Source organism: Hippocampus guttulatus, chromosome 11 (genome assembly GCF_054856545.1).
Source record: "Hippocampus guttulatus isolate MCC_2025c chromosome 11, RoL_Hgut_1.0, whole genome shotgun sequence".
NCBI lineage: Eukaryota > Metazoa > Chordata > Actinopteri > Syngnathiformes > Syngnathidae > Hippocampus > Hippocampus guttulatus.
In genome coordinates this window covers 9,659,040-9,682,328 of record NC_141271.1, presented here as the reverse complement: position 1 = coordinate 9,682,328, position 23,289 = coordinate 9,659,040, and the positions used below count along the sequence as shown (strand labels likewise).

Below are 23,289 nucleotides of genomic sequence, written 5' to 3'. Positions count from 1 at the left end.
TTAGCTGATCAATTGAATCTGGCTTCTGCAGGGGGCAAACATCTAAAACATGCAGTAAACAGGCTCTCGAGGATCAAATTTTGAGTTTTATGATTTACTCTCTTGGACACTTCAACTGTCTGAGAAGCGTTGGATAATTCCTCCACTACCACATGACACGGGAGCCTTGCTACATTATGTAGCTTCAAGATTTTTTCCAGACAACATGGATTAAAAAAAAAAAAAAAGTTATAAACATTCGAATAGGCCTTTTAGAAAATAATAGTGTAATGCCTCGTTGCAGATTTTGGTGATGTGAGGAATCTGCCTAACAGGGACGTTGGGTGTCATTACACGATTTGTTTTTCTTTTCTTTTACAACAGAGTGTTTTGGGTCTTCATGCATGTGGGTTGTGACTGGTGTTCAGAAAATGTAAAAAGAGGCCCAAGTTAAAATTGTATCAAGGCAATGAATCGAATTGGGAATGAAGACCTGTAGTATAAATCAGGCCTTAGACATACCACGTCATAAACCAGATATTTTTTCCGTAAATTATCTTTTCTATCCGCATCAAGTCAGTGTAAAAAAAAATTGTATTCATTTACAAAAACTGTTAAAAGACGCATTGTGGGGGCATTTTTTTTCCTCACTTATTATCCTCGGTTACACTCACACAGTACACACGTTTCTGGTGCCCTCCAACACAAGCCAACTGTACAACTGCTGACTGGACCAGTTTACCACGGCAATGACATCAGTTATGGCGGCACAACTTCTGTTCTAAAGGTCATGTGGCCATATGTGAGAAGTGTTACTGTCATCACTATGCGATTGCCACTCGATCTGAAAATACACCTCAGGAACTCTCGGTTTTATCCAAGCTATGGAAAAGAACATAAAGCCATGTTATCATGATATTTAGCATTTGAACATACTGTATGCCTTACATGTTCTGATGCATTATTTACCCATCGGCCTGATGGGCGGCAGTAAAATGTACGGCGACAGGCAAAGCAAACCATTATTTGACCTCTTTCCATAACCCACTTGTGAAGCAATTCTTATAATGGTGCAATAGTGTCGTGAGTTTCAGGTTAAATAGTGACATTGGGAGTTTATGATAGGAGTTTGTGTACTCAGTGTGCTGAATGATGGATGTATACGGTGTCATATTGCCAAGCTTAACTTTCTTGGAGCACCGTGTAGCAGAGTGCCGTCCTGCAGTCTGTTTATTGCTGCTATATATCAACCGACTTTCAATGGTAATCACCGATGATGCTGCAATGCCAAAAACGATTTAGCTTACTACTTAACAGTCCATGCCTGTTTGATGTCACTGCAGTTATCATCATTTATACGGTCGGGATACACAGAAAACTCATTCTTCGAAAGTTTTTGGTTGGAAGTGGCCCAAAAGGGCATTTTTAGCTTTCCTCCAAAAGACGTTAGTTACTGAAACAAGACGGCCAACATTGTGATGACATAAAAAAAAAACAACAACTTTAAAGCCAATAGTCTGGTTGGTCTAACCAGTGCGAAATAACTGTCTTGGCAGCAAGATGCAGGAAGTTGTCGCGGAGCACTGCATTGGTGTTTGGAGTGAAGGATAATCTCTGAAGAAAAAAAAAAGATTTGCCAGTAGTGTTGCGGTGCATCACACCTCCATAGCCGGCCAGAGTGCATCTCGGTTGGCCACGCATGCTCTGATGGCCCACCGAAGCGAGTAAAGGTGGGCGGCGTGGAAATGAACCCCAAAATCCTCTGCAATGGCAGCCTCTCGGCAGCTGTGAGGCCATGCGCATAACTTGGAAAAACTTTGCACTTTGGAAAATTTGGCAAAGTAGAGAAAATGATGTTGAGATATGAAAGCCAAGCCCTTTTAGAATTTATAACTTTCAGCTTCATCTTATAACCGTACACATTTATGGAACATTTTTTGTTGATTTTTTTTTTAAATTCAGTTACAGCAGAAATTTGAAAATTTAATGGCTTGTTTGCGAGTGCGCTATTTGTATTGATTACTTCTTAATTATTAAATTAAATTATTTAAAAAATGTGCTGTACAGTCTATTAATTTGAACACGAAGGTCACAAAATGTGGATTTTAGTTTAATGTCTGAACATCTTGCAAGAGCCAAGTTATATGTGATTTTATATATAATACGCGCACACGTACGCACACACACACACACACACACACACGCACACACACACACACACACACACACGTTTGGCTCTTGTGGCTGTTTTTGTAAAGTTTATTCCAAATGATTAAACACCGTCAGAGATGTTAGAATGTAGGATGTAGAGTACCTCACGAGACCGCAGCTCAGCAAGCATCCAGGGATTAACTCTCGACCTCAACAAGGAAGGTTAAGACAAGAAGAAAATCCACCGGAGATGAAATGAAGTAAGCAGATTTGCATTAAAAGCAGAAGAGTCCAGCTTCACAACACTTTTTAAAAAATCTCTTAATCAAAGTTATATCTGAAATTGTGGCTAAAGGCTGCCGTTTAGTTTTCCATTGCTGTGTGTACTCTGAAACCAGCCCTACTGCTGGTTTGACATGCCAGTGGGCCCAAAAATTCATTGTGCATTTTTCAAACCAGTTTGAAATTAATTGGATGATTTGACTGAAACTAATATGACCATTTTGAAAAAGACGTACTGATGGTGGCATTGCAGCTCGGCATACAGAATGTCTGTTTTGGGGAGTGTACTTTTCCTTTCTCTTCTGTGAGAGCAGACCCCCCCCCCCCCTAAAAAAAATAACACACTTTCCTAAAGGCTGAAAGAATATTTGCAGATCAGTTCTCATGTTGACAGCAAAGTAGATTCAGGGTCAAATCAAATTGCATTATTTGGGGCCCTGAAATTTGGGGCTCAATGCATCATTGTTTTCTCATTTAAATGTTTCATTTTGCAAGAAGAAAAAACACCATGAGACAAGAGCAACATAGTTACTTGTATTTCTCTCTTCTATCACGAGGGTTCATTGCTTGCTCAAACCTTGAACAGACCTCATCTTTCAAAATAATTTGGAATTTTACAAAGACTATATAATTTGTCTTTTTCTGTCTCACTAAATTCAGCCTGAAAATGGCTCCACGTGCTGTAGCACTCCCCCCTCCTCTTTTCTCACTCACATTTTTATTTTCTCTCTCATGTGTTTGTGTTCATCTCGCTTCAAAGATGGTCGCCATGATTGCAGGTGCAGAGAGATGTACAGTGCACCAGGGGACAGCACCCTAGAGATGAAGAAGGAACGGGGTCCTGCCGGAGAGCAAGGTCACACCGAGGGTGAACACCTTCAAAGCACCATAGATTTTTTTTTCTTTACACCAAAGCGAGGGAGCGCCGCATGTCACTAGTCGTCCCAGACAGTCACAATCTAAGGTGTGGATCTATTAGAGGGCAACACAGCACCAGTCCAAGCTAAGAATAAACACTTTCTGTGGAGGGGGGAAAAAAAAGAAAAACATTCATTGCTCACTGCATAGCCACAGGGACTTTCACAAGTGTATCAAACAGTGAAGCAGACAACATTTTTATATCCAAACCTTTCCCTAAAGATATAGTTGAGCTTCTTTGTTTCTCTCCAAATAATTCCTGAATATAAAATGGTGATGTTAAATCCATGAGTTTGAGTTATTATGTTGGGAATAACTTTGCAAAGTAAGTGTGATGAATCGTGTATGTCCTGACAACATACATAAGCGCAGATGTGGAATCTGATACTCCATCAAAAAAACAAAACAAAACATTATCATCGTTCTTTTTCACATGGAATAGCTTAGATGGTTGCCTTTTTCGCTATTCGTTTTAATAAAGCCATACACATATTTGTTATGGCTTTGTTGAAACCAGTGATCACTCATCTTATTGAAACCAAGATCTACTTTCATGGCAATCAAAGATGTGTTTGCCAAAGTTGCTTTGAAATGAAAGAATGAAGCAATCCAAACACTTTTTTTTTTTGGTCACTGCAAAAACAATTTGACCACAATGTGTTATTTGGCAAGGAAAATACAATTAAAAGCTTTATAAAGATACATCCTATGGTTTGGTCTGTTCCAAATACTTGAACTTTTTTTTCCCCCAGACCATGGACTTTTACACGACACGAGAAGAGAAGAGGAAACATACCTAAATAATCCCAGAAGTGGCTCTTTGCTGCACAGTGAATTACGAAGTGCACATCCACTATATTCTGTGCTCCATCTGTTGCTATGGCAACTAACTGTACATTGACATCATTATGTGCTTTCTAATCTCAGACTCATGTGTCAACAATAAACACTGTTGCTTCCTCCCACCATTAATTGTTGGCAAAATCATTGCGTTTTGCCTAAAGATTACTCCGGACCAATCCCAGGACACATATCGAGACAAATCACAATTCACACTCCCATTCACACTGGCACTGAAATGGAATTGGACCGACCAAAATCAGTGACCCCATAGTCCATCATCCATTTTGAATAATTTCAGAAATCTTTTTACATACTATACTTCGAAACTGTTCATCATCATCATCCAAAGTTTCTGACAGGATTACACCCAAAAACACAACAATATACAATTTACAGTAAGATAGGAAACAATTCTGGATAGCATGAGATAAGCCATTTAACCTGCAGCCCTACAACTTTAAATTAATGCTGATGTCAAGTTGCAGCAAATTATATCGGAGTCTGCTGATAATACATAAATGACTCCAATGCTCCCATGGCTTCATCATAAATGTATGTGGGAGAAAATGAAGGATTGGACAGAGAAAGGAAGGAATAAGAGATAAGGAAAATTACCAGGATAAACACTTTGATAAATCACTAAGGAGGCAGAGAACTGTCGAACACATCCATCCTGCCCAATTGTTCCTCCCTCTATCTGCCTTAACAGAAGGCATAAGGGGTGTGCGTGTACGTGTTTGCGCCCCTGTTTGTGTGTGTGTGTGTGTTTGTGTGTGTGTGTGTGTGTGAGAAAGAAACAGAGAAAGTGACGGAGAGTATGTGCTTCGCATTAATTTGTGAATGAGAGACATGACAATGACGTCTCGGCATGATAAGCTGTGGCCAGATCAACGCAACGAGGACACATGGCATTTATGGCTTGACACTAAATATTCTCTGTATATTTCCATATGCTGCACAGTAATTGGGGCTTCCTGGGAGCGTATTTCCTCAATTGAGGTGCCAAGGGCGAATATTCCTTACAGAGAGGCTGATAAATCAAACTTCTAATAAGCCAACTACTATGGAAGTAATATTTATGGCCGCCGACTGCCCAAGGCCAATGTCCCACGTCCAGCTCTCGTCTCGCATGCATGCATAAACATGCTTGTAGGAGAAGAACTGGATCGAATTTAGATGCCCATGTAGAATAGATATTGAGAATCGAATTGATCATTGCCATTGGGTATGGAGCACCATTCACTTTTTGTTGGCACATCGACCATCGTGATAATATGCCTTATGAATTTTGCTTGTTAATTTAATTCATCGGCAACGACTATGTTCCACTGCCTCATCCCTTGGTTAGGGAAAACATTGAACGCATCAGATGGAGTGAGATACGACGATGCATGGGAAAGGATAATGTGGGTCTCCATTATTTTATCCTCAACACGTGGCTCTTGGTTACAGTAAGTAAACTAGTGCAGCATTTTGAGCTAAGGCGCAGCAAGTCGGTTCACTAACATTTGCATGTGTATTTTATTTTGTCATTTGTAGATGTGAATCGTAAAATGTTAAAGGGATGCTGCAATTTACAATCTGATAGAGTAAGTTGCTTGGAATCATCACTGCCTGTGGTATTCTTTCTAGTCATTGCACAAATGGTCCCAACGAATAGAGACGTAGCAAGCCATGCAGTGGCAAGCTAAACTGATGTACTGCTTGGAGGAAACAACTAAATGGAAGTGGAGCTCAGCACTTTAACACAGCGCTGATCGCTGTTGATTCATTCAAAGACTGTCATGGTCCTCACCCCCCCCCCCCCCATCCACGTCACGCCACAGAACCAGTTCATCGAGGCCCCCGGTCTTTCAACTCATCTAATTTGTATGGTTGTTGTTGTTGTGATTAGCGTTTCTGCAGCACAGCGCTTTGGTCTCGGGCCATGGACAAACCGCTTTATGATGCCGTGCCTAATAAACATCATTGGGATTTTCCCTGGCTGGTAATTAAGTGTGTGGATAATTTGTCATAGTTAGTTAGAGCATAGTGCGATGCCGGGAGAGGTGTTGCCTAGGAGGAGGCTAGCAGTTTCATGCATTCAACTCATTCATAACTGCAGCTGCAAATTGATCCTGGCGCCTGCTGGGCTACTAGGCAGAAGGCCATCACAGGTCAAGGAAGAAAAGACGTCACCTTTAATAGAGTTTGACTCGAACAATTTAGTAAAGTTTGACAATAATGTTTTTGGAGTTCCAATTACTAATTCCCTCTGCATAAATGACAACGGTTTAAAAACTATCGTGCAATGCAAAGTGTTTTACGAAGGTGCTGTCGACGTTGAAACAGCAAAGTCAAACCAGAGCACACATCTCCAGGAACATAGCCTATTTGCTTATACACAGTTGTTTCTGTGAGTACCGTATTTTCCTCACTATAATGCGCTTCGGAGTATAAGGTGCACCTTCAATGAATGGCCTATTTTAAAATGGTTTTCATATATAGGGCACACCACATTATAAGGTGCATAGAATATAAGCTCCAATAGTGGCTGAGGTTACGTTATGCATGCATTAGATGAAGCTATGCTAAAGGCAATACAATACAGCTTTATTTATATAGCACTTTCACAACTGCTGCGGCTGTAACAAAGCATTTTCAGAACATTTAAATTACTATGTCCAAGAAATCAGAATTATATATACAGGTATATATACATATATATATATATATATATGTATATATATATATATATATACACACAGTATATATACATATATATATATATATACATATAAGATGCATAGAACTGTAAGGCGCACTGTCGACTTTTGAGACAAGTGAATGCTTTTAGGTGTGCCTTATAGTTCGGAAAATATGGTACTCTCATACAATAAAATCGGGGAGAAGTGTATTTGTTGTTTGTCTTTTCATGCCTAGCAGGTGAAATGATGATGACAAAGACAGGTTTAGTTTTATATTATTTCTGATCCAGGCACATCTCTGAAGACGTAGCCAGACCGAGGGGTTTCTCCAAAACTACATTGGTTTTCAAAATCTGTCCTCGAAGCGCCACCTTGTGGTGTAGTCTTTATTCGTTCATCAGAGATTTTGAAAAGATGGGACGAGGTTAGACTCATTTGTTGTGTTGGCCAGTTTGATTTTTGAACAGTACAGAGAAAGTACTCCAACTTAGCCTTTGCAGTGGTGGTTCTGGGGGGGGGGGGGCAGCGGGGGCCAGTGCCCCTGTAGCACCGATTCTGGCCCCCCCGTGGCCCCCCCTCCGAGCGCAGATTACGCAGTCGTGCCGAGTCGCCGACGCGAAAGGTGGAACCAAAGTGCGTGATTTAACATTCTAGTCGGACCCTTTAGTGCACTGCGCCATTTAAAAATGAGCGGGAAAATGAGAAGCAGTCCGCAGAGAAGGAAATTACCGACACGAGTGCTATTCGCGTGTGTGTGTGCACGCGCGCGTGTGTGTGTGTGTGCGTGTTTGTGTGTGTGTGCGTGTGTTTGTGTGTGCGTGTGTGTGTGTGCATGTGTGTGTGTGTGTCTGTGTGTAACTTTTTTAGTCTCCCTTTTTATTTTAATTTTTATTTAACAGGATCAATATATAAGACATTGCCTTTTAAAATTTGGATAATTATATGCATGTAAAACATCGAGCTTCAGTGTATTTGCAATGTTTGTCCCCGGCGGGCTGGTACCATATCATCCCCTGGCTTGAATATTCTCAACAGATGGACACGGCGTATTGTTACGCTTGCAGACATTTTAGCCCTCCTAATACTGTTTTTTTCTCATCACTGTAATGTTATGACTACAATTTCAAAGTCTGAAGAAATAAAAAGTCAAATAAGATTTTGAATCTGTCTTTTTAGCCCTGGGTTGAATGTGCCCCCCCATCAAAACCCCTGGCCCCAGCCCGGCCCCCTCAGTGAAATTGATCCAGAACCGCCCCTGAGCCTTTGAATGCTGAAACTCTCAGCTGTGAAAGTTTACTGATGTGTTACATAATGAAAAATGTTAAAGGAAGTGTACTGAATATACAGTAGGTGTTCTAACAGTTAAAAAAAAAAGCTACTGAAGTTCAATCTTGTGGAGTCTGTTTGATTGCCTTTTGAATGGCACTTCCAAAAAACACCTCTCCACATCATGTTACATGCATCTTCTCCACCAACCTTGTTCTTTCCTTGCATCTGCAAAAGACTGTCTGATTGGAGTCTCAAGTTGCTGTTCTGATGTGACACAACAACTGAGAGCCTGACCTGTCTCTGATTGCTTTCCGTGACATAGACAATTACCAAGCTGTTTCGTGTGATTAAAGACCCCCGTGTTTCCAGGACATCTTCGTTTCTGCTCCCGCCGCCTCCTTTCAACAGTCACACGCTTGGCCCTCTTCCTTTCACTACTTAGTATTATAAAAGCCAGCTATGCAATTCGCAACAGCATCACCTGTTCTCAGGTCATGCAGTCCTTGCAAAATGCAAACTACTGTTTCGCCTTTGCCCTCTGTGTAAATTTCAACGACCATTGTTAAAATGTGTGTTGTAAATGTCTCCAACATAAGGCTGACACAATTATCAGTTGTTTATTCAGTCTTTTATTCTTCCGCCTGTTTCCTATTTCAATAGTCCCACTGACTTCTAGTAATATTTAATCCCAAAACCTGGAAATATTATTTCATAGTGTATATATGAAATTGCTGTTATTGTGTTATTTGTGACCTTTTCATCATACTTGTGCTTGCAAATGTTTCCTTTTCCTTTTTTTACATGTTATTAGGAGTCATGGTGGCCTTTCTTGACATAACTTCCTTTAAACCTCAGATTGGCTGAAACACTTTCACGGTTCCTATTTTTATTTTTTTTAATGGTACAGATCTCAATATATGTTTTATTTTGAATCCCAAAGTTTGGAAATGTATAGGTAGAGACAGACTGTACAATTTGCAGCCTTGATCCACAATAATTGACTGACATTATATGAGAACCATCTGCTGCACTTCAATGACTCACTCTTTTGTCAGGTAATTTAGTCGCTTTTCATCCTGCCATCCCATCCCCCTTTTTTGTCTTCTGTTCACCTCCCCATGCAATCATCTTCCCATTCTCCCACTTCTCATTTTATATTCCCCCTTCACCTTTTTTCTTTCTGCCTTTTCATTTGTCTCTGTCCGGCTCCTCTCTGCTTAGATTCATATCAATTGCTATTTTTTTTTTCTCAAGCCCTCTCATATTTGTAGAATCTTCTTTTAGTCAGAAGAGCTATGTATGTCCAACCAACTAATTGTGGTCATCAGGAAGAGTAATTTATCTTACATTGAAATATATTGTCTCTCAGTACTTGGACGATATGGATGAATTATCTATTTTTACCTTTCTCTGCCAGTTTCGGTGTGTAAAAAGTATGCATGTCATGGAGATTGATGTTTGTGCATATGGAGAAATATAAATCACAGAATACAGAAAAGGTTATGCTTGACAGGAAATTATCACAGGCCATATAGTTTCTGAGGCATGTGGAGAGTACTAAGGATGGCTTATGTCTGTGTGTGTTTTTGCAAAGAAACCCATCACAGCCATAATAAATTAGATATGGTAACAGCACTGGCATAAAGTATTTACCAAAAGCGCCATCTGCATTCTAATATCAAAAATAAATTCATCTTTGGCTGCGGTGCATTACAGGATTTTTGCTAATGCTTCCAACACACGGGAATTCACATGCTTGCCTCTTTTCTGCTGATGGCACTTTTATGCTAATGGTGTTTTCTCTTCACCTTTCCAAATCACCCATCATAGAATTTCAGGTGGCCGTGTCTTGGGAAGCATGTGTATGAACATACAGGAAAGAGACATATGCAATTAAGTTTGCCTTGAATGGATTCGTTGAATTAAGTTGTGAGCTCAGCCCTCTTTTTGAGCATGTGCACTAACAGGAGGTTTCTCAAAAACACAGCAATCTATCAAGTGCAACACATTATACGGTTTCAGATATCGAATATTAATTGAGGGTAATTTTATAATCAACATTACTTTGACAAAATACAGTTAGATGTAAAATTTGACCCGAAACGTCAGACAATTTTGGATTCAACCAAAATTCGCCTCTCGAGTCCTATTAATGTTTGGAGTTGGAATTATTATCAGAGGGCTGAACTATTTTTAATTACTATTAACTTTTTTTATTGTACCCTGTGATTAGCTGGTGATCAGTGCAGGGTCTATAACACCTCTCACCCGAAGCCAGCAAACCCGTAACCTTCGGGAAGATATATATATACTGTGCACAAGATTGATGAATTGTTAAACCACTTTTACAAATTTTTTTTGTGCCATTGCAGTGAATGCTGAAATGAATCACTAATAAAGGGTTGATTAAATCTGTTCAATTTTTTTCTCAAGGGAAAAAGTCCAAACAAACTGGAGCTCCACGGACATCAGTACAGTGTACTGTATCTCCTTATTATATGATAAGGAAAAAGAAGGGGGTTCAACCTCTATGGCAGCTAGATATTTTCAAAATGACATACAGTACATATTCCATCCAGCATCCTACAAATGCATATTGCAATTAAAAAAAAAACTACAAAAATAAATAACCGAGCGAGAACAGTCCCGAGCCACTTAAGAGCAGGGAAGGAGCCTCAGGTTCCTGACTCCATTGGGATCAGATCATTTTTTTAAAAACAGCTATTCAATCAAGCCAAAATCAAAACAAACATGTCCAGAAAAAACTACCCCCCCCAAAAAAGACTCTAGATCCCTAAAGCACTTTAAAAAGCTGTAGCTGAGTATATTAACCTAGTGTATATTAGCCTTGTCTCGTAGCCAAGGGACTTGCTGTGTCTCTATGCATTGAACTTAGGGAATCTTAATGAAATAAAAAGTCGAGGTGTGACATTGTGTTTACCTGCAAAGAGTGCCGAGCCGTCCCTGGAAACACACCGAATAATGCATTTAATGTGTTGTGGCTGTATGAGAAAATGTGTTTTTCCCCAAACTCCCTTAACAACAGAGGAGCAGAGGGTGGGATGGAGCCAGAGAACAAAGATGACAGAAAACTGTACACTAGAGAACAACACGGGGCGGGAGAACAGACAAAAAAAATGTGTTTGCAAATTACAAACTAAAAGCCTTTACATTCTAACACGCCATACCATATCCCACAGGAAACATGGTCCTTTCAACATGAAGACTCTTATTAAAAGAATGCAGGTAACAGGAAAACACTCATTAATTCTCTGCCATTATTTACAGAAAGTGGCTTAGAAAAAAAAAATGTCCGCCTCAACAAATGCATTTCCATTTTCAATCAACAAAATAAAACTTCTGTTAGCGTGACGCTATAAGCAACACCAGTCATAATTCTGCTTTTTAAAATGATAAGAAGTGATTAAGGAATAATACATAATTCTGCCAACAAGTTGCCAACATTTCAAATGACCCAACAGATCCCCATATGAGCATTGTGTCAACAGCGGCAAAGAAAAATGGCTCCTTTAAGGACAAAACCTTGAGCAGATCAAGACAAACACTAAATGTCCTTCTTGGTCTTATAAAATAATGGTTGGATCAAACCTTACAAGAGTAGCAACAAATTCACAGGGCAGATTGATCTACCTAGCAAACCACAACAGGTGAATGGGACAGAAAATAAAGTTGGACATTCACCCGCAGAGAAGCGAGGCAACCAATCAAACGGCCTTGCAGAAGCAATATCCCCATTAAAAGCTAATGAGGTGTTTCCCTGGATCAGGGTCTGGGCAATCCATCAAACCCCAAAGCAAGATTTATGTTGGAGATTTCCTGAAAACTAACAAATAGACTGGACTAAAACAGGCCCTCCTGGGTTGAGACGAAAACTTATCTATCTGCAAAGCCACAAATCAACCCAAACCTGGACTGCTCCTTTTCCCATTAAGTTATAACTGAAACAACAAAAAAAGAACTTATCTTCGTCTATTTGTACAGACATGACATCTGCTTGCGATTTGAGAAGGAAAAAAAATACAACAGGTTCTCAAACCTTGCATTGAGTCAAAATTTATGAAATCACACTGTTGCTCAGCGCTTGTTAGACTGTGTTCTCATACGTTAAACCAGCAATTTCCAACCTTTATTGAGCCAAGGCAAAAGTTCGGAAAACCCCACTAAACAAAATTGTCACAAAGAGAGGAGACGTATGTCAATTTCATACTTTTTGCCATCTAATAGAAGATCACTTATTTGTTCTGTCTGTCACTATAAGTGGCTGACATAGATGGAGGGACAAAGATACATTATTTGTTATTAATAAATCATTTTCAGACCAATTAAGTGAAATTTGATCGACAGTTTGAGCTCTCACGGCACCCTAATGTGTCAAACTGGTTGGGAATCACTGATTTCAGCATTGTAATTGAAGGTCTGTTCATGTAACTTTTTCAGAGAGCAAAATAAAACTTTAAAGATACCCGGCAAAGGTGTGATTGGTGCAGTTCAAAAGAAAATAAAGGTTGAAAAACGGCATTTCCTGAAGAGAACACCCAAATATATGCGGAACAAAATATCTTCCACACAATGCATGCAATTATGTCTTTGAAGTTGCAAAAGGTATAGGTCACAGTGTTGCAAACAAGTGTTTGAATAATTCACACTCACCACCCCGATTGGTGCTGACGGTAATGATGGCGACTTGTCGGGGGAATGAGCTCATGTCTGAAACGCCGTTGAGTGATTCGATCTCAAAGGTATAATTAGCGTGCGCTGAGAAGTCCATGACGGTGACAGAGGCGGTAGTCAGGCCTAACGGTTGGGGCAGGAAACGCAGCTCCTCCTCACAAAGTTGGCAATGGCCAGGCTCTGGACCACAGCGTTTACATTGGACATTGTAAGTTAGGTCTCGGCGTCCCCCGGTGTCACTGGGGGGTGACCATTCCAGCATCAGACATGTGTCATTGAGGTTGAAAAGTAAGTTACGTGGAGGGGACGGAGGACCTGTTAAAAGAAGGAAAGTGAAGAGATAACGCAATGAATACATATTGTGAGTTTTTTATCAAGTTGAATGAGTACAAATCGTGTACCCCTTGGAAGCCTTCAAAAGGGTCACATTGTTTAATTTAAAGCTTGATTTTGCCTTCAACGTCTTAATCTCACATTTAATTAGTGGTTTTGGTGCCAGAACTACTAATGATGAACATTCCTTCTGTCAAATTACAATGATTATTATATTATTTTCCTGAAACATAACACAGATTCAACTGCTTCTAACTTAGGTAATACGATTAAAATGTACTGCAGAGTGCACTGTCGCAGACCTTTGGAGCCAGAATTTCATGGGCAAACCTTCGAAACAAACCGTCCCAACAACTAAAAACGTAAATACTGTAGTTGTTTCACACATGCAAATGAACCGACAACCAAAACCAGCATACACAATACTTTTGTGTTTTTTGTTATTGTAAAGTGTCCTTGGGTGTCTTGAAAGGCGCTTATAAATAAAATCTATTATTATTATTATTATTATATGTGACTTGGTGGATATAAAAATGAAAATGATGACCATTGAAGCAAAATAATACAAGCTAATATATTCCTCCAGAATATTCGTTCCCATTAATGTCACAGATTTCATGTTGCTCCATTCTGTAATTGCAGACATCTAACTAAGGTATTCTTTGAGCGTAACCAAGCTACTTGGCTATTTTGGGGAGAAAGAACCTTGAATGTTTTGCTGTCAGTGAAACACACGTAGTGAGAAAAGAACAGGCTCTAGAATTGACCCTTGGGGCACAGTGCAACTCAATTCTAAAAGCGCTAGCCAATGATTAACACGTTTCCCCCCAAAACAATGTTAAAAGGTTAACAAGATGTTACTGCTGTACTTCTCGACCCCATCCATTACATTATTTCGCCTCCCTCTGATTTGAGTGTTGAAGGTATTTTTCTGCTCCCTGGATGCGTGTCTTTGTGCGCCAGAGTAAGCATTGTGCTGTAGGAGGCAGTCAGCCGTCAACAGGGTGAAGTTAAAAGGCCTGCGAGATTTGAAAATTCCCTTTCTGCCAAGCTCACTGTCTGCCAAGACAATGCGATGTTTCCCCGTCCCTCAGCAACCCTCCATTCCGCTCTACCTTTGCTTGAAATCTCAGCAGACAGCAATGCTCCTCCTCCACTTCTGTCAGCGTACGTCCATTCTTTTGCTCGCTTTATCTGCCCCTGCCTTTATCGGCCATCATCGCACCTCCTCTATTCTCTCCACCGAGCAGAATCCACCCACCTTGCCCTCCTGTGGATCAACCCCACTGCCATCAATCAGCCTCCATTCTCCTCCAGAGCAAGATTGGGATCAGTATCCTCCTTCCTTTCTTTCTTCAATGTCTACTCCACCCATGTATCCTCCACCTTTATCTCTCCTTTTGTGATACCCATGCTTTCTTCGTTCCTGTATTCACTTTTTAAACAGTATTCCTCCTTAATTTTACTCCGATAATTTATTCCTTGTCCCAATTTGTAAGAATAATGACCACAAAGTACTGTAAACTGCCATTCCAGTGACATGAGAGGTCTGCTGTCTGATCCACCAGCTGTGGGCATCCACGTCATTCTTTCTTTATTCAGCATGTGTAATGTACTGTCATGTTCTGTCTGTTTTGACTTTGTTCTCAGCCCCAGCGGGAGCAAAGGGCGTTACCCTCCAGCAGGCGCAGCTGTTCTTTTCCAATCAAGCCTTGCCATGTACAGTGTTAAAAGACTGCCAAGCTGCCTAGTCTTTGTCGGATTATTGATCTTGTTTGCTGCTCACGCTCAAGTGGTGTTTTCTAGACCTTGGCCTTGATCTTGCTCTCTTTGTTTTGTGTAATTGGACTCCTCGTGCAATTGGACTCTTGTCATTTCGGCTTTACTATTACCTTGCCTTTTGCAAGCACTTTTTGTTTATGCTTTGATTTTCCTGGCTCCTTGTAACCAGCGATTTCTGTTTATACTTTGTTGGTGCGCTCTTCTATAATAAATATTTATTGTAAAGCAGTTTATCCGAGTCTGCATTTTAGGGATCCACACTCCACCTGGTTCGTGGTCGGACCTTGTCATATCTTGTAGCAGCAACTTGATTTTGTGGAGCTCCATCAAAAATCTGCAGTTTTAGAGGTGCAATACAAGACAAGAATTTTTGCACATTTCCTCTCCAAACATCTGTCTTTGCAGACTAAACCCTGATACTCCGTATTCCACAATGCCTAGTACAAATAGTACACTCCCTCTCCAGAGAAAGATTTCAGTGATGGTACCCTAGTCTATCTAAATGACAGCTATATTGCATTTTAATTAAAAGAGAATTAATCTAATTAAACTTTTATTTAATGCAAATATTACTTTGTAATTACTGTCCGTGACGAAAATTAGGCAGCCGATCCACATGCAATTAATTTGATTATCTTTTGTACACTTTGACTCTGAACAGATACGTATTAAATATCACAAGGATCATCCAGAGTCACAGGTATTAACAAGTTGTGGGGTTTCACGTCAATCACAATTAGCCACTTTGAAGCGGTAGGCTAATAATTTTCCTCAGTATTAGGCATGAGCCACTTAAAGATGAATAGAGGTGAAGGGCAAGTGACTTCCGAAGCGGAGTGCGCCAAGCTTGACGTTCTTTCTACATTAAATGTACCGGTAGCTTCACTGCACTGACACCACCATCAAAAAAATGAGCAAGCTAAGCAATGCCATCAAAGCTACTTCATACCAAAATGTATGTCCTTAAATTTGTGTAGGATGTTCTGGATTTTCACAGAAGCTTGTTCTTGGGTAAACACTGAAACATATCAATGTTCAGTGAGAAATCATAGTAAGTGGTAACACTGCCTCCAACTGTGCGTTTTTTTGAAAAATTATTTATTTATTTTTTACACTGTTTGAGCGGGCATGTGCAGGATAGGTCCATGATGTAAAGCAGAAGAGATGAATTAAGATTTAGAAGTGCCTTGGGAAAAAAGCAGCTTGTGTTGGTGATTCACAAATGTAATTTCACTATTCAAAACCTATTTGGTGTTGAAAATAACTGTTATGACCACACTTACTGAAAAATGCAGTGCAACTAGTAATATCACAACTTGTAACGGCGCTAGTACACAACATTGTCAATGACTAAGTATTAAGATAGGGCATACTCACGTGTGCAAGCCATTGTTGGAGGATCTTTTCCAGCCCTGAAATACCCAACTTCACATCGGCAGACAGCAGCACCTTCTCCGTAGCTGAAACTATTTATTGGGCACTTTGAACACTTGATGTTTCCAGCAAAAGCCTTGTAGAAGCCTGGCTGGCATGCTGGGTGGGACAAAGAAAATAAATGAAAGCAAGATGGTGAGTGAACAAAAACAGTCTCAATGCGACAAGCTGGCAAACCAACTTATAGGCTTTAATAACTTATGAATTGAAATTAAAAAATCCATTTGGTTGATGCAAACTATTTCTGTGATCCCTTATTGTAAACTCATTAAAGAAGTTATACGATCAAAGCAGCAAGGCTTCCAAAGTGTTTCGTGTTTGAACGTACAGTACATTATACAGACAATTCATCTGCAATATATATATATATATATATATATATATATATATATACTGTGTATATATAGTTAGTTTTCACATACGTCCTCCGTGAATGGTATATCTTCGCTTGACTTTCATAATGCAGTTAATGACTGTGACAAAAAAAGCACACACAAATAAGACTGTATCACAACGAATAGTGTCATTGCTTACGGCATGTCAAGGTTACTGACATCATTAACCTTGTATACCACAGTGTCCTTGAGTCACAATCTGTCTGTCAACCCTGACCCACCCCACTATATGAGATCTTTTTGACGCTGTCAGCCGAATGGGGCCTCCGGTCGACCTTTCATGAACTGAGGCGATGTTTCTTTTAAACCCTTGTAACAGCAATCTGCCTCAATTTGTCTGGTCAGACTTTACTCCAGGGCCACAGTGGCGCTACACTGTTGCTGAAAACGCATCAACTGAGAACTCTCACACACACGCGCACACACACACACACACACACACACACACACACACACACACACACACACACCCACACACACACACACACGCACACAAACCCGCACGCACGCATGCACCCATACGAATACATGGTTTCGATGCATACCACAAAAGACTATACTGCAGGGTTTTCCAAACTCGGTCCTCAAGAGCCACTGCCCGACCTGTTTTCGATGTGGCCCTCCTGCAACATACCTGATTAAAATGATCAGGTAATTTTCATTCTACGTCACAGCTTGCCGATGAGCTGATCACATTTAAATCAGGCAGGATAGCGGGCTTCGAAGATCAAGCTCTGACATGAAAAATGCAAAAAAATGTGGTCATATTATATAACGTAGTTTCTGCACTATAAGCTTGTCCTTGAGGAAAACACTGAGTCCTAAATTGCTCCAAGATTGGCCTTGTAAATGACAAACCGTTCTCAATTGCTTTACCTGGTTGGAAAAAAAAAAAGGAATAAATAAATAAACACAATCATAACACATCGTCAGGTCCCCATGTGTTTAATTTAGTAAAATGAGGCTTACTGTCTCATATAAAACCTTAGTAAAGATCTCACCAGTATAGAGAAACTGTGCCACCAATGTCTTATGAAACAATAGTTTTTTAATAAAATAAATTTGATCCCTCTTGAGACCGTCATGCTATATGAACAATGTCTTGTTTTGCATTGATAACTTGAATATTGTCATAAAATGGAAAATTTCGAACTAATCAGAAATAGAATTGGTCTAATTCACTTTAGACTTTTGTCTTATTGACCTAAAAAAAAAAAAATAATAATTAAATCCAGAATAATGGCACTTACAAACCGCACTATTTTTGCAGCGGAATAGGACACAGCATGTCACAATAACGTTTTTTTTTCTTAATTTTCTCCATTATTTTCAATGTACAACTTTACCATCGCTGTTGTCACTCAGAAATCACTCTCTCTCTCTCTTGGTCCGATTGCAGGTGGCAAGATTGTCTGAATTTGCTGCTGTCAGAAATAAATTTTCAGTCAAAACATTTGTCGATTCGGATGCGCCAGCCACGGCGGCAGCCCGAATCGCTCACTACCAATTGTCATTAGCACAATGGGTTGAGCAATACTGCATTGCACTGATTTAAGCGCAGCATTAATCACATAAGCACTTAAGCACATCACGTGTCTTATTTGTGCTTTGGAACTGATTGTTAAAGCCATCCCCATGACCATTTACATTAAGTTCAAACAGTGCATCTTATGTGTCATGTGGGTACAGATCTAGCTGTCAAGTTTGCAACTGGCAAAAAGAGATCCAACTGGATGTGGCTTCTTGACTGATGAATGGAATAAGCGACTTTTAGAGGGCAGACAGACGGTCTTCTGCACATCTCGAAGGTGAGCACATTTGAGCTGGCTACAAGAAAATAGTTTTCTGACTCATTGGCCTTTGGGACCCCGGTCAACCGTTGGCCCTCTGCCCAAGGTTAATGGGATCTGGAAGTCATCCAGAACATCCTCCAAGCCCAAAGTCGTGGACCATGAGACATCTTGGTGAGGCATTCCAGTAGCATGATGACCTCACTTATACTTTTACCCAAATTGTTGGACTGGCCACCCTTAAATACATTTTTGACAGGAAAAAAGTAGTGTAAGACCATCAAACGTATTGGGTGCCATGCAACTCAAATACATCATTTTGAATCATATTCAAATGAAACGCTTCATCCAATGGAATGGGTATAAGTAGGAAAAATAAATAGATGTACATTTGTAACATTTGCTGCACACAATAACATTCTTTACAGGAATCATTATGATTATTCAAAGTGCAAAGATTTCTACATTTGACATTTAGGATGGTTGATCTATTTCCTCCACAATTCTGTTGGGGAGGGAACCAAACAAACCTTTATTTTATATATATATTTTTGGACATGCATGTAGGTGATATCTGGTATGGATTTTCTAAGTCTTGGCAGGAACAAAAACAAACATTCCTCCCACGTTGTTAAATGATGATTTTATTGTTTCTATAAAAAAATCACGGAGCATTTTCATACATTTTAACAATAGTTGTTCCATTTACCTTTGGTCATCATGGCAACCTGTGTCATAACGGGTAAAATGCATGCATACTAATTCAGGTTTGTTGTTAGCATGAGGAGTCTTTACAGCCGATGGGTGGTGAATTCTTCTCCCGGTGGTCAGCGAAGGAGAACAATTCCAAGAGGAGCACAATTCTGCAGCATTTACTTGCAGAACCACATCAACAAATGTTGCAGAATAGTTCAGCTCTTGAAATCAAAAGCAGTGTGGTGAGGAGGCGATGCAAATGAGAATAGATTGATTGCTACAGAGATGACAGCACCAGTTGCTGATAAAAAATTTAAACCATAGAAAACCAATATGAAATGTTAACCTTCATTTGTCCGTTTTTACCGAAGGCATTAATGTACGGCTTGTGTACGGAAAGTACTGTATATCGTACCACATTCGGCACCTCGTTACTTGCAGTTAGGCTCGTCTGATTATGCAAATCAAGCTTTGACTTAAACAATATCAAATCCCCTATAATTATCTCTGAGCTGCAGCAAAATGACTGTTTGTGGTTGAATCAACCCGATTAATCTGTTTTCGTATGGTTCCAGCAGCTTTGCGGCATAAAGCCAACAAACCCAAACGTTGAGGAAATATATTTCATCTATGGAATCCCTTGAGAAGTGGCACTATTGAACCAACACTTTCATAGTTTTTTTTTTCATATGCAATCAAGATTGAGGCCCTCAAAATTCCAATGACTGAGCCTCTCTGCTGCATGTCACCCACCCACCCTTCCCCATCTTCACGAACTGATGCGAGTGCAAACTCTTGATTTGCACTTGAGCTTGCCTCACACAACAGGGGTGTTCACACGGCACACATTTGCTCCGGCGCTGCACCGATGTATTTTGTTGCGATATATTTTACACCGCAGCAAATTTTGTGGAGCGTTCACACGTACAAAGCCGCTGAGCGTGTCAGCACTGGCACAGCGTCGGTGTAGCCCCACTTGCGTTCACACGGCAGTTTCTGCAGCGGAGCAAAACGACCGAAAACAAATGAGCTGTCGTGTTGGTTCTTTTTAAAACGTATACACAACTCAAGCGACTACTGGACAGGCACGTCCTTCTCCTTCTCGGTCTCCGTGCCTTCTGCTCGAGAGTGACCGCCCCCAAAAACGTAAATCAACGATGACTTCAATGACACTCAGAAAAGCAAACATGTAATGCGCCAAACAGAAAATCAAGAGAGGAAATCACAAAATTAATTATATATGGGGGGCGGGGGGTTGTGAACACACAACAAAGGAACAAACTACACAAACAACTCCAAGACAGTCCAGTCTCCTACAAAAGGAAAGATGTTACCAGCCAAGTCTTGTGTCGTTATTAAACAAACACATGACGGAAGTCCGACAGAGCAGAAAGCAACGCATTCTCGCCGTACGTAATCAACTCTTCACGAGCATTTGCTCTGGAGCAAATTTAACCCAGCTGCGTTCACACGTGCACATTTACATCGGTGCTGCTTCGCAAACGAGCATTTGCTCTGGAGCAAATTTTTAAACCACCTCCCTGAGGTGGATCAAATTTGCTCCGGTGTAAACTGTTTTCCGGGGCTACGCCGGAGCTAATTTGCAAGTGTGAACGCTCTACTGGGGCAGCCCCGGCGCAGCACCGGACCAAATCTTGCCGTGTGAACACCCCTAACATCTCTGCTGAGGTGTTGGACTGGGTATTAGTTTGTGAAAAATTGTTAGCTGTTTTCATGGTGCTTAAAAACTTACAACAAACGCTGTCTTTTCCTCCCAAGTAACATATGAATAGGAACGTGGTTGACACCCTCTTTTTTTTGCTGTTTGTGCAACACTTTCAATATTGGCATACGATGGGTTTGTATTTGGTTACAGCTTGCATACACCTCACGGTTTTCGCTGGCTCCCTCATTCAAGTGTCTATCATGAGTTACTCTGCAAAGTGCCTGGTGATCACAGGGCAAGTAAATGAGTATTGAACCAGTGTCTTGGTTGTTGGGATAGATGAGGACAGGTAAAGGACACAAACAGCAGCCAGAAGCTGAACGTACAATCTGGTCGATATTCAATTGGATAGTTAAACAATTTTGGATTTTTGCACGTCCACAATGAATTTGAAATAAACCAAAGGAACATCATTAACATCAAAGGGTTGGAAAAAAAAAGCGACTGTATTTTAATGGTCACTTTTGACAGATTGTCATATTATTTGATCATGATCCAAAGATTGATCTGAAACATGCAAGGGTGATGTGTTTAAAACCCCCTAAAACAAAACAAAACAAAGCCAACATAACTTATTTCTGGTAAAGCAGGTTATTCGTGATCAATGAGAACATCTACACTGACACAGGCTAGCTTACTTACCGTTCCACCAAATAATGTATAGGTTGTAATTACGGTACATTAATTGCAATTAACGTGACCGTTATTCAAATCCATCCAAAAGTAACAGAAACATCATGCAACACACAATTTATATGAAGTTGGTGATTTCTCATCTGGGCTTCTATTTTGCATTAGGTTTTTTTCCTTTTTACAGGAGGTGTGAAAAATATGCATCACAATTAGAAGCATCCGCCAACTTTTTTGTCTGTTCATATCCAACGGCGCTCGTTTTCCTGTGACTAAAACGCTAGATGGCTCATCTGCACCTATGGCCTAATTAACACCTCTTCTTACCGAGAACTTTTACACCCTTCCTTGGTAACTATTTCAATTTGAACAAAATTAGGCTGACATCCTGTATAACGGACTGAGAACTTAGAACGTTGATTTTTTTTAAAAATAGGAATGTTTCTGTTGAAATGTTTCATTTCGCCATAGTTATTCAATCGTGATTCATCGTACTAGTTTAATTAGGCTATAATCTTGTTGTGTGGTGGTTTGTTGAATTTATTCGGGCTTAGCTGAGATAAAATGGGTCCGGGCTCATTATTGGAAAGGAAAGAGAGGCAATAAGCTGTTTTAATTCTGCTTATTTTCGAAAGAAACAGTATTCACAAGGATAATCAGAGCTAATTATCTCTGCCATTGAGTGCATTGAGCGTGGAAGCGACTCTATAAAAGATTCAAGCAGTCACACGGCGCTCTCAGCCACCATCACGCAACGGTTTAATGCAGGTTCAGCATTCAATCTCATTGAAGTTACAGTATGTTTTAAAGCTTGCAATACGGTACACTAAAAAAAAAGACATATTCCACACAATCCCACAATACAGCCAAGTTCAGTCATTATTTTGCATCCAAATCACCCTTTGCTAAATAAACTCACACGCTCACGTACCGCACTAACACATCCTCTAACATGTTGGTATGTACAGGAGAGTAAATGCTGCCCGATGATCACTTTGGGATGGAGAGGAAGAAGGAGTTTTTACAACACTATCTGACAGTTTTAAAGCCCTGACCTGGAGCTCAAATGTATGACTACAAAACAAAAGGTTCCCATAAATCCACTGCTAAATTTTGGAGGTGGACAACATAAACGTTATGTCATTGTCATCAAGGGAATCTCAAAAAACCTTAAAGGGCTACAGTCAGACCCAAAGGTAACCTATTCACACTAACGTGCGCCTGTTGGAGTCATGTCATGAGGATGAAAATAATCACTCATGTTTTAGAACAAGAAAAGCTCGAGGATAAACCCGTAAGAATGTTTCCATTTGTTTTAACCCAAGTAGAGCTTGTGGCTAGCTGTCAAATAAGCAATGACCTCAGCTCAGTTCGCGTAGTTCAAATAGGAGACAAGATTTGGGGAGTGAAACAATTCATTATGGACAAGACTCCACTGGAAACAGTACCACTTTCACTATTACACCACATTTGTACAAAATAATACATTAAAGATGAATGACAACGCAGTCGAATTTGATAATTGTGCTTGGAAACACCTCCCATTCTGTTACACCCAACAGTCGCTGATGACACATTATGCAGTGCAACAAGTGCCATATTGAACGAAAGGCTACCCACAATCATTCATTCCACAAGCCAAACGCTGTGTAGCTATTTGGTAAATAAGCATTAGTTTTATT

The 23,289-nt window shown here is 40.1% G+C and overlaps 1 protein-coding gene across 2 annotated transcripts in view; it reads right to left on the bottom strand.

The window, feature by feature from the left end:
• LOC147197996 (ephrin type-A receptor 6-like) overlaps positions 1–23,289 on the bottom strand; it is a 117,018-nt gene that overhangs the window by 41,441 nt on the left and 52,288 nt on the right. For both annotated transcript variants that reach the window (XM_086124503.1, XM_086124506.1), the window contains exons 4-5: positions 16,314–16,469; positions 12,801–13,136 (exon numbers count right to left, since the gene is read on the bottom strand). In XM_086124503.1, coding sequence (XP_085980629.1) covers positions 12,801–13,136; positions 16,314–16,469 — 492 coding nt within the window. The remainder of the gene's footprint in view (positions 1–12,800; positions 13,137–16,313; positions 16,470–23,289) is intronic.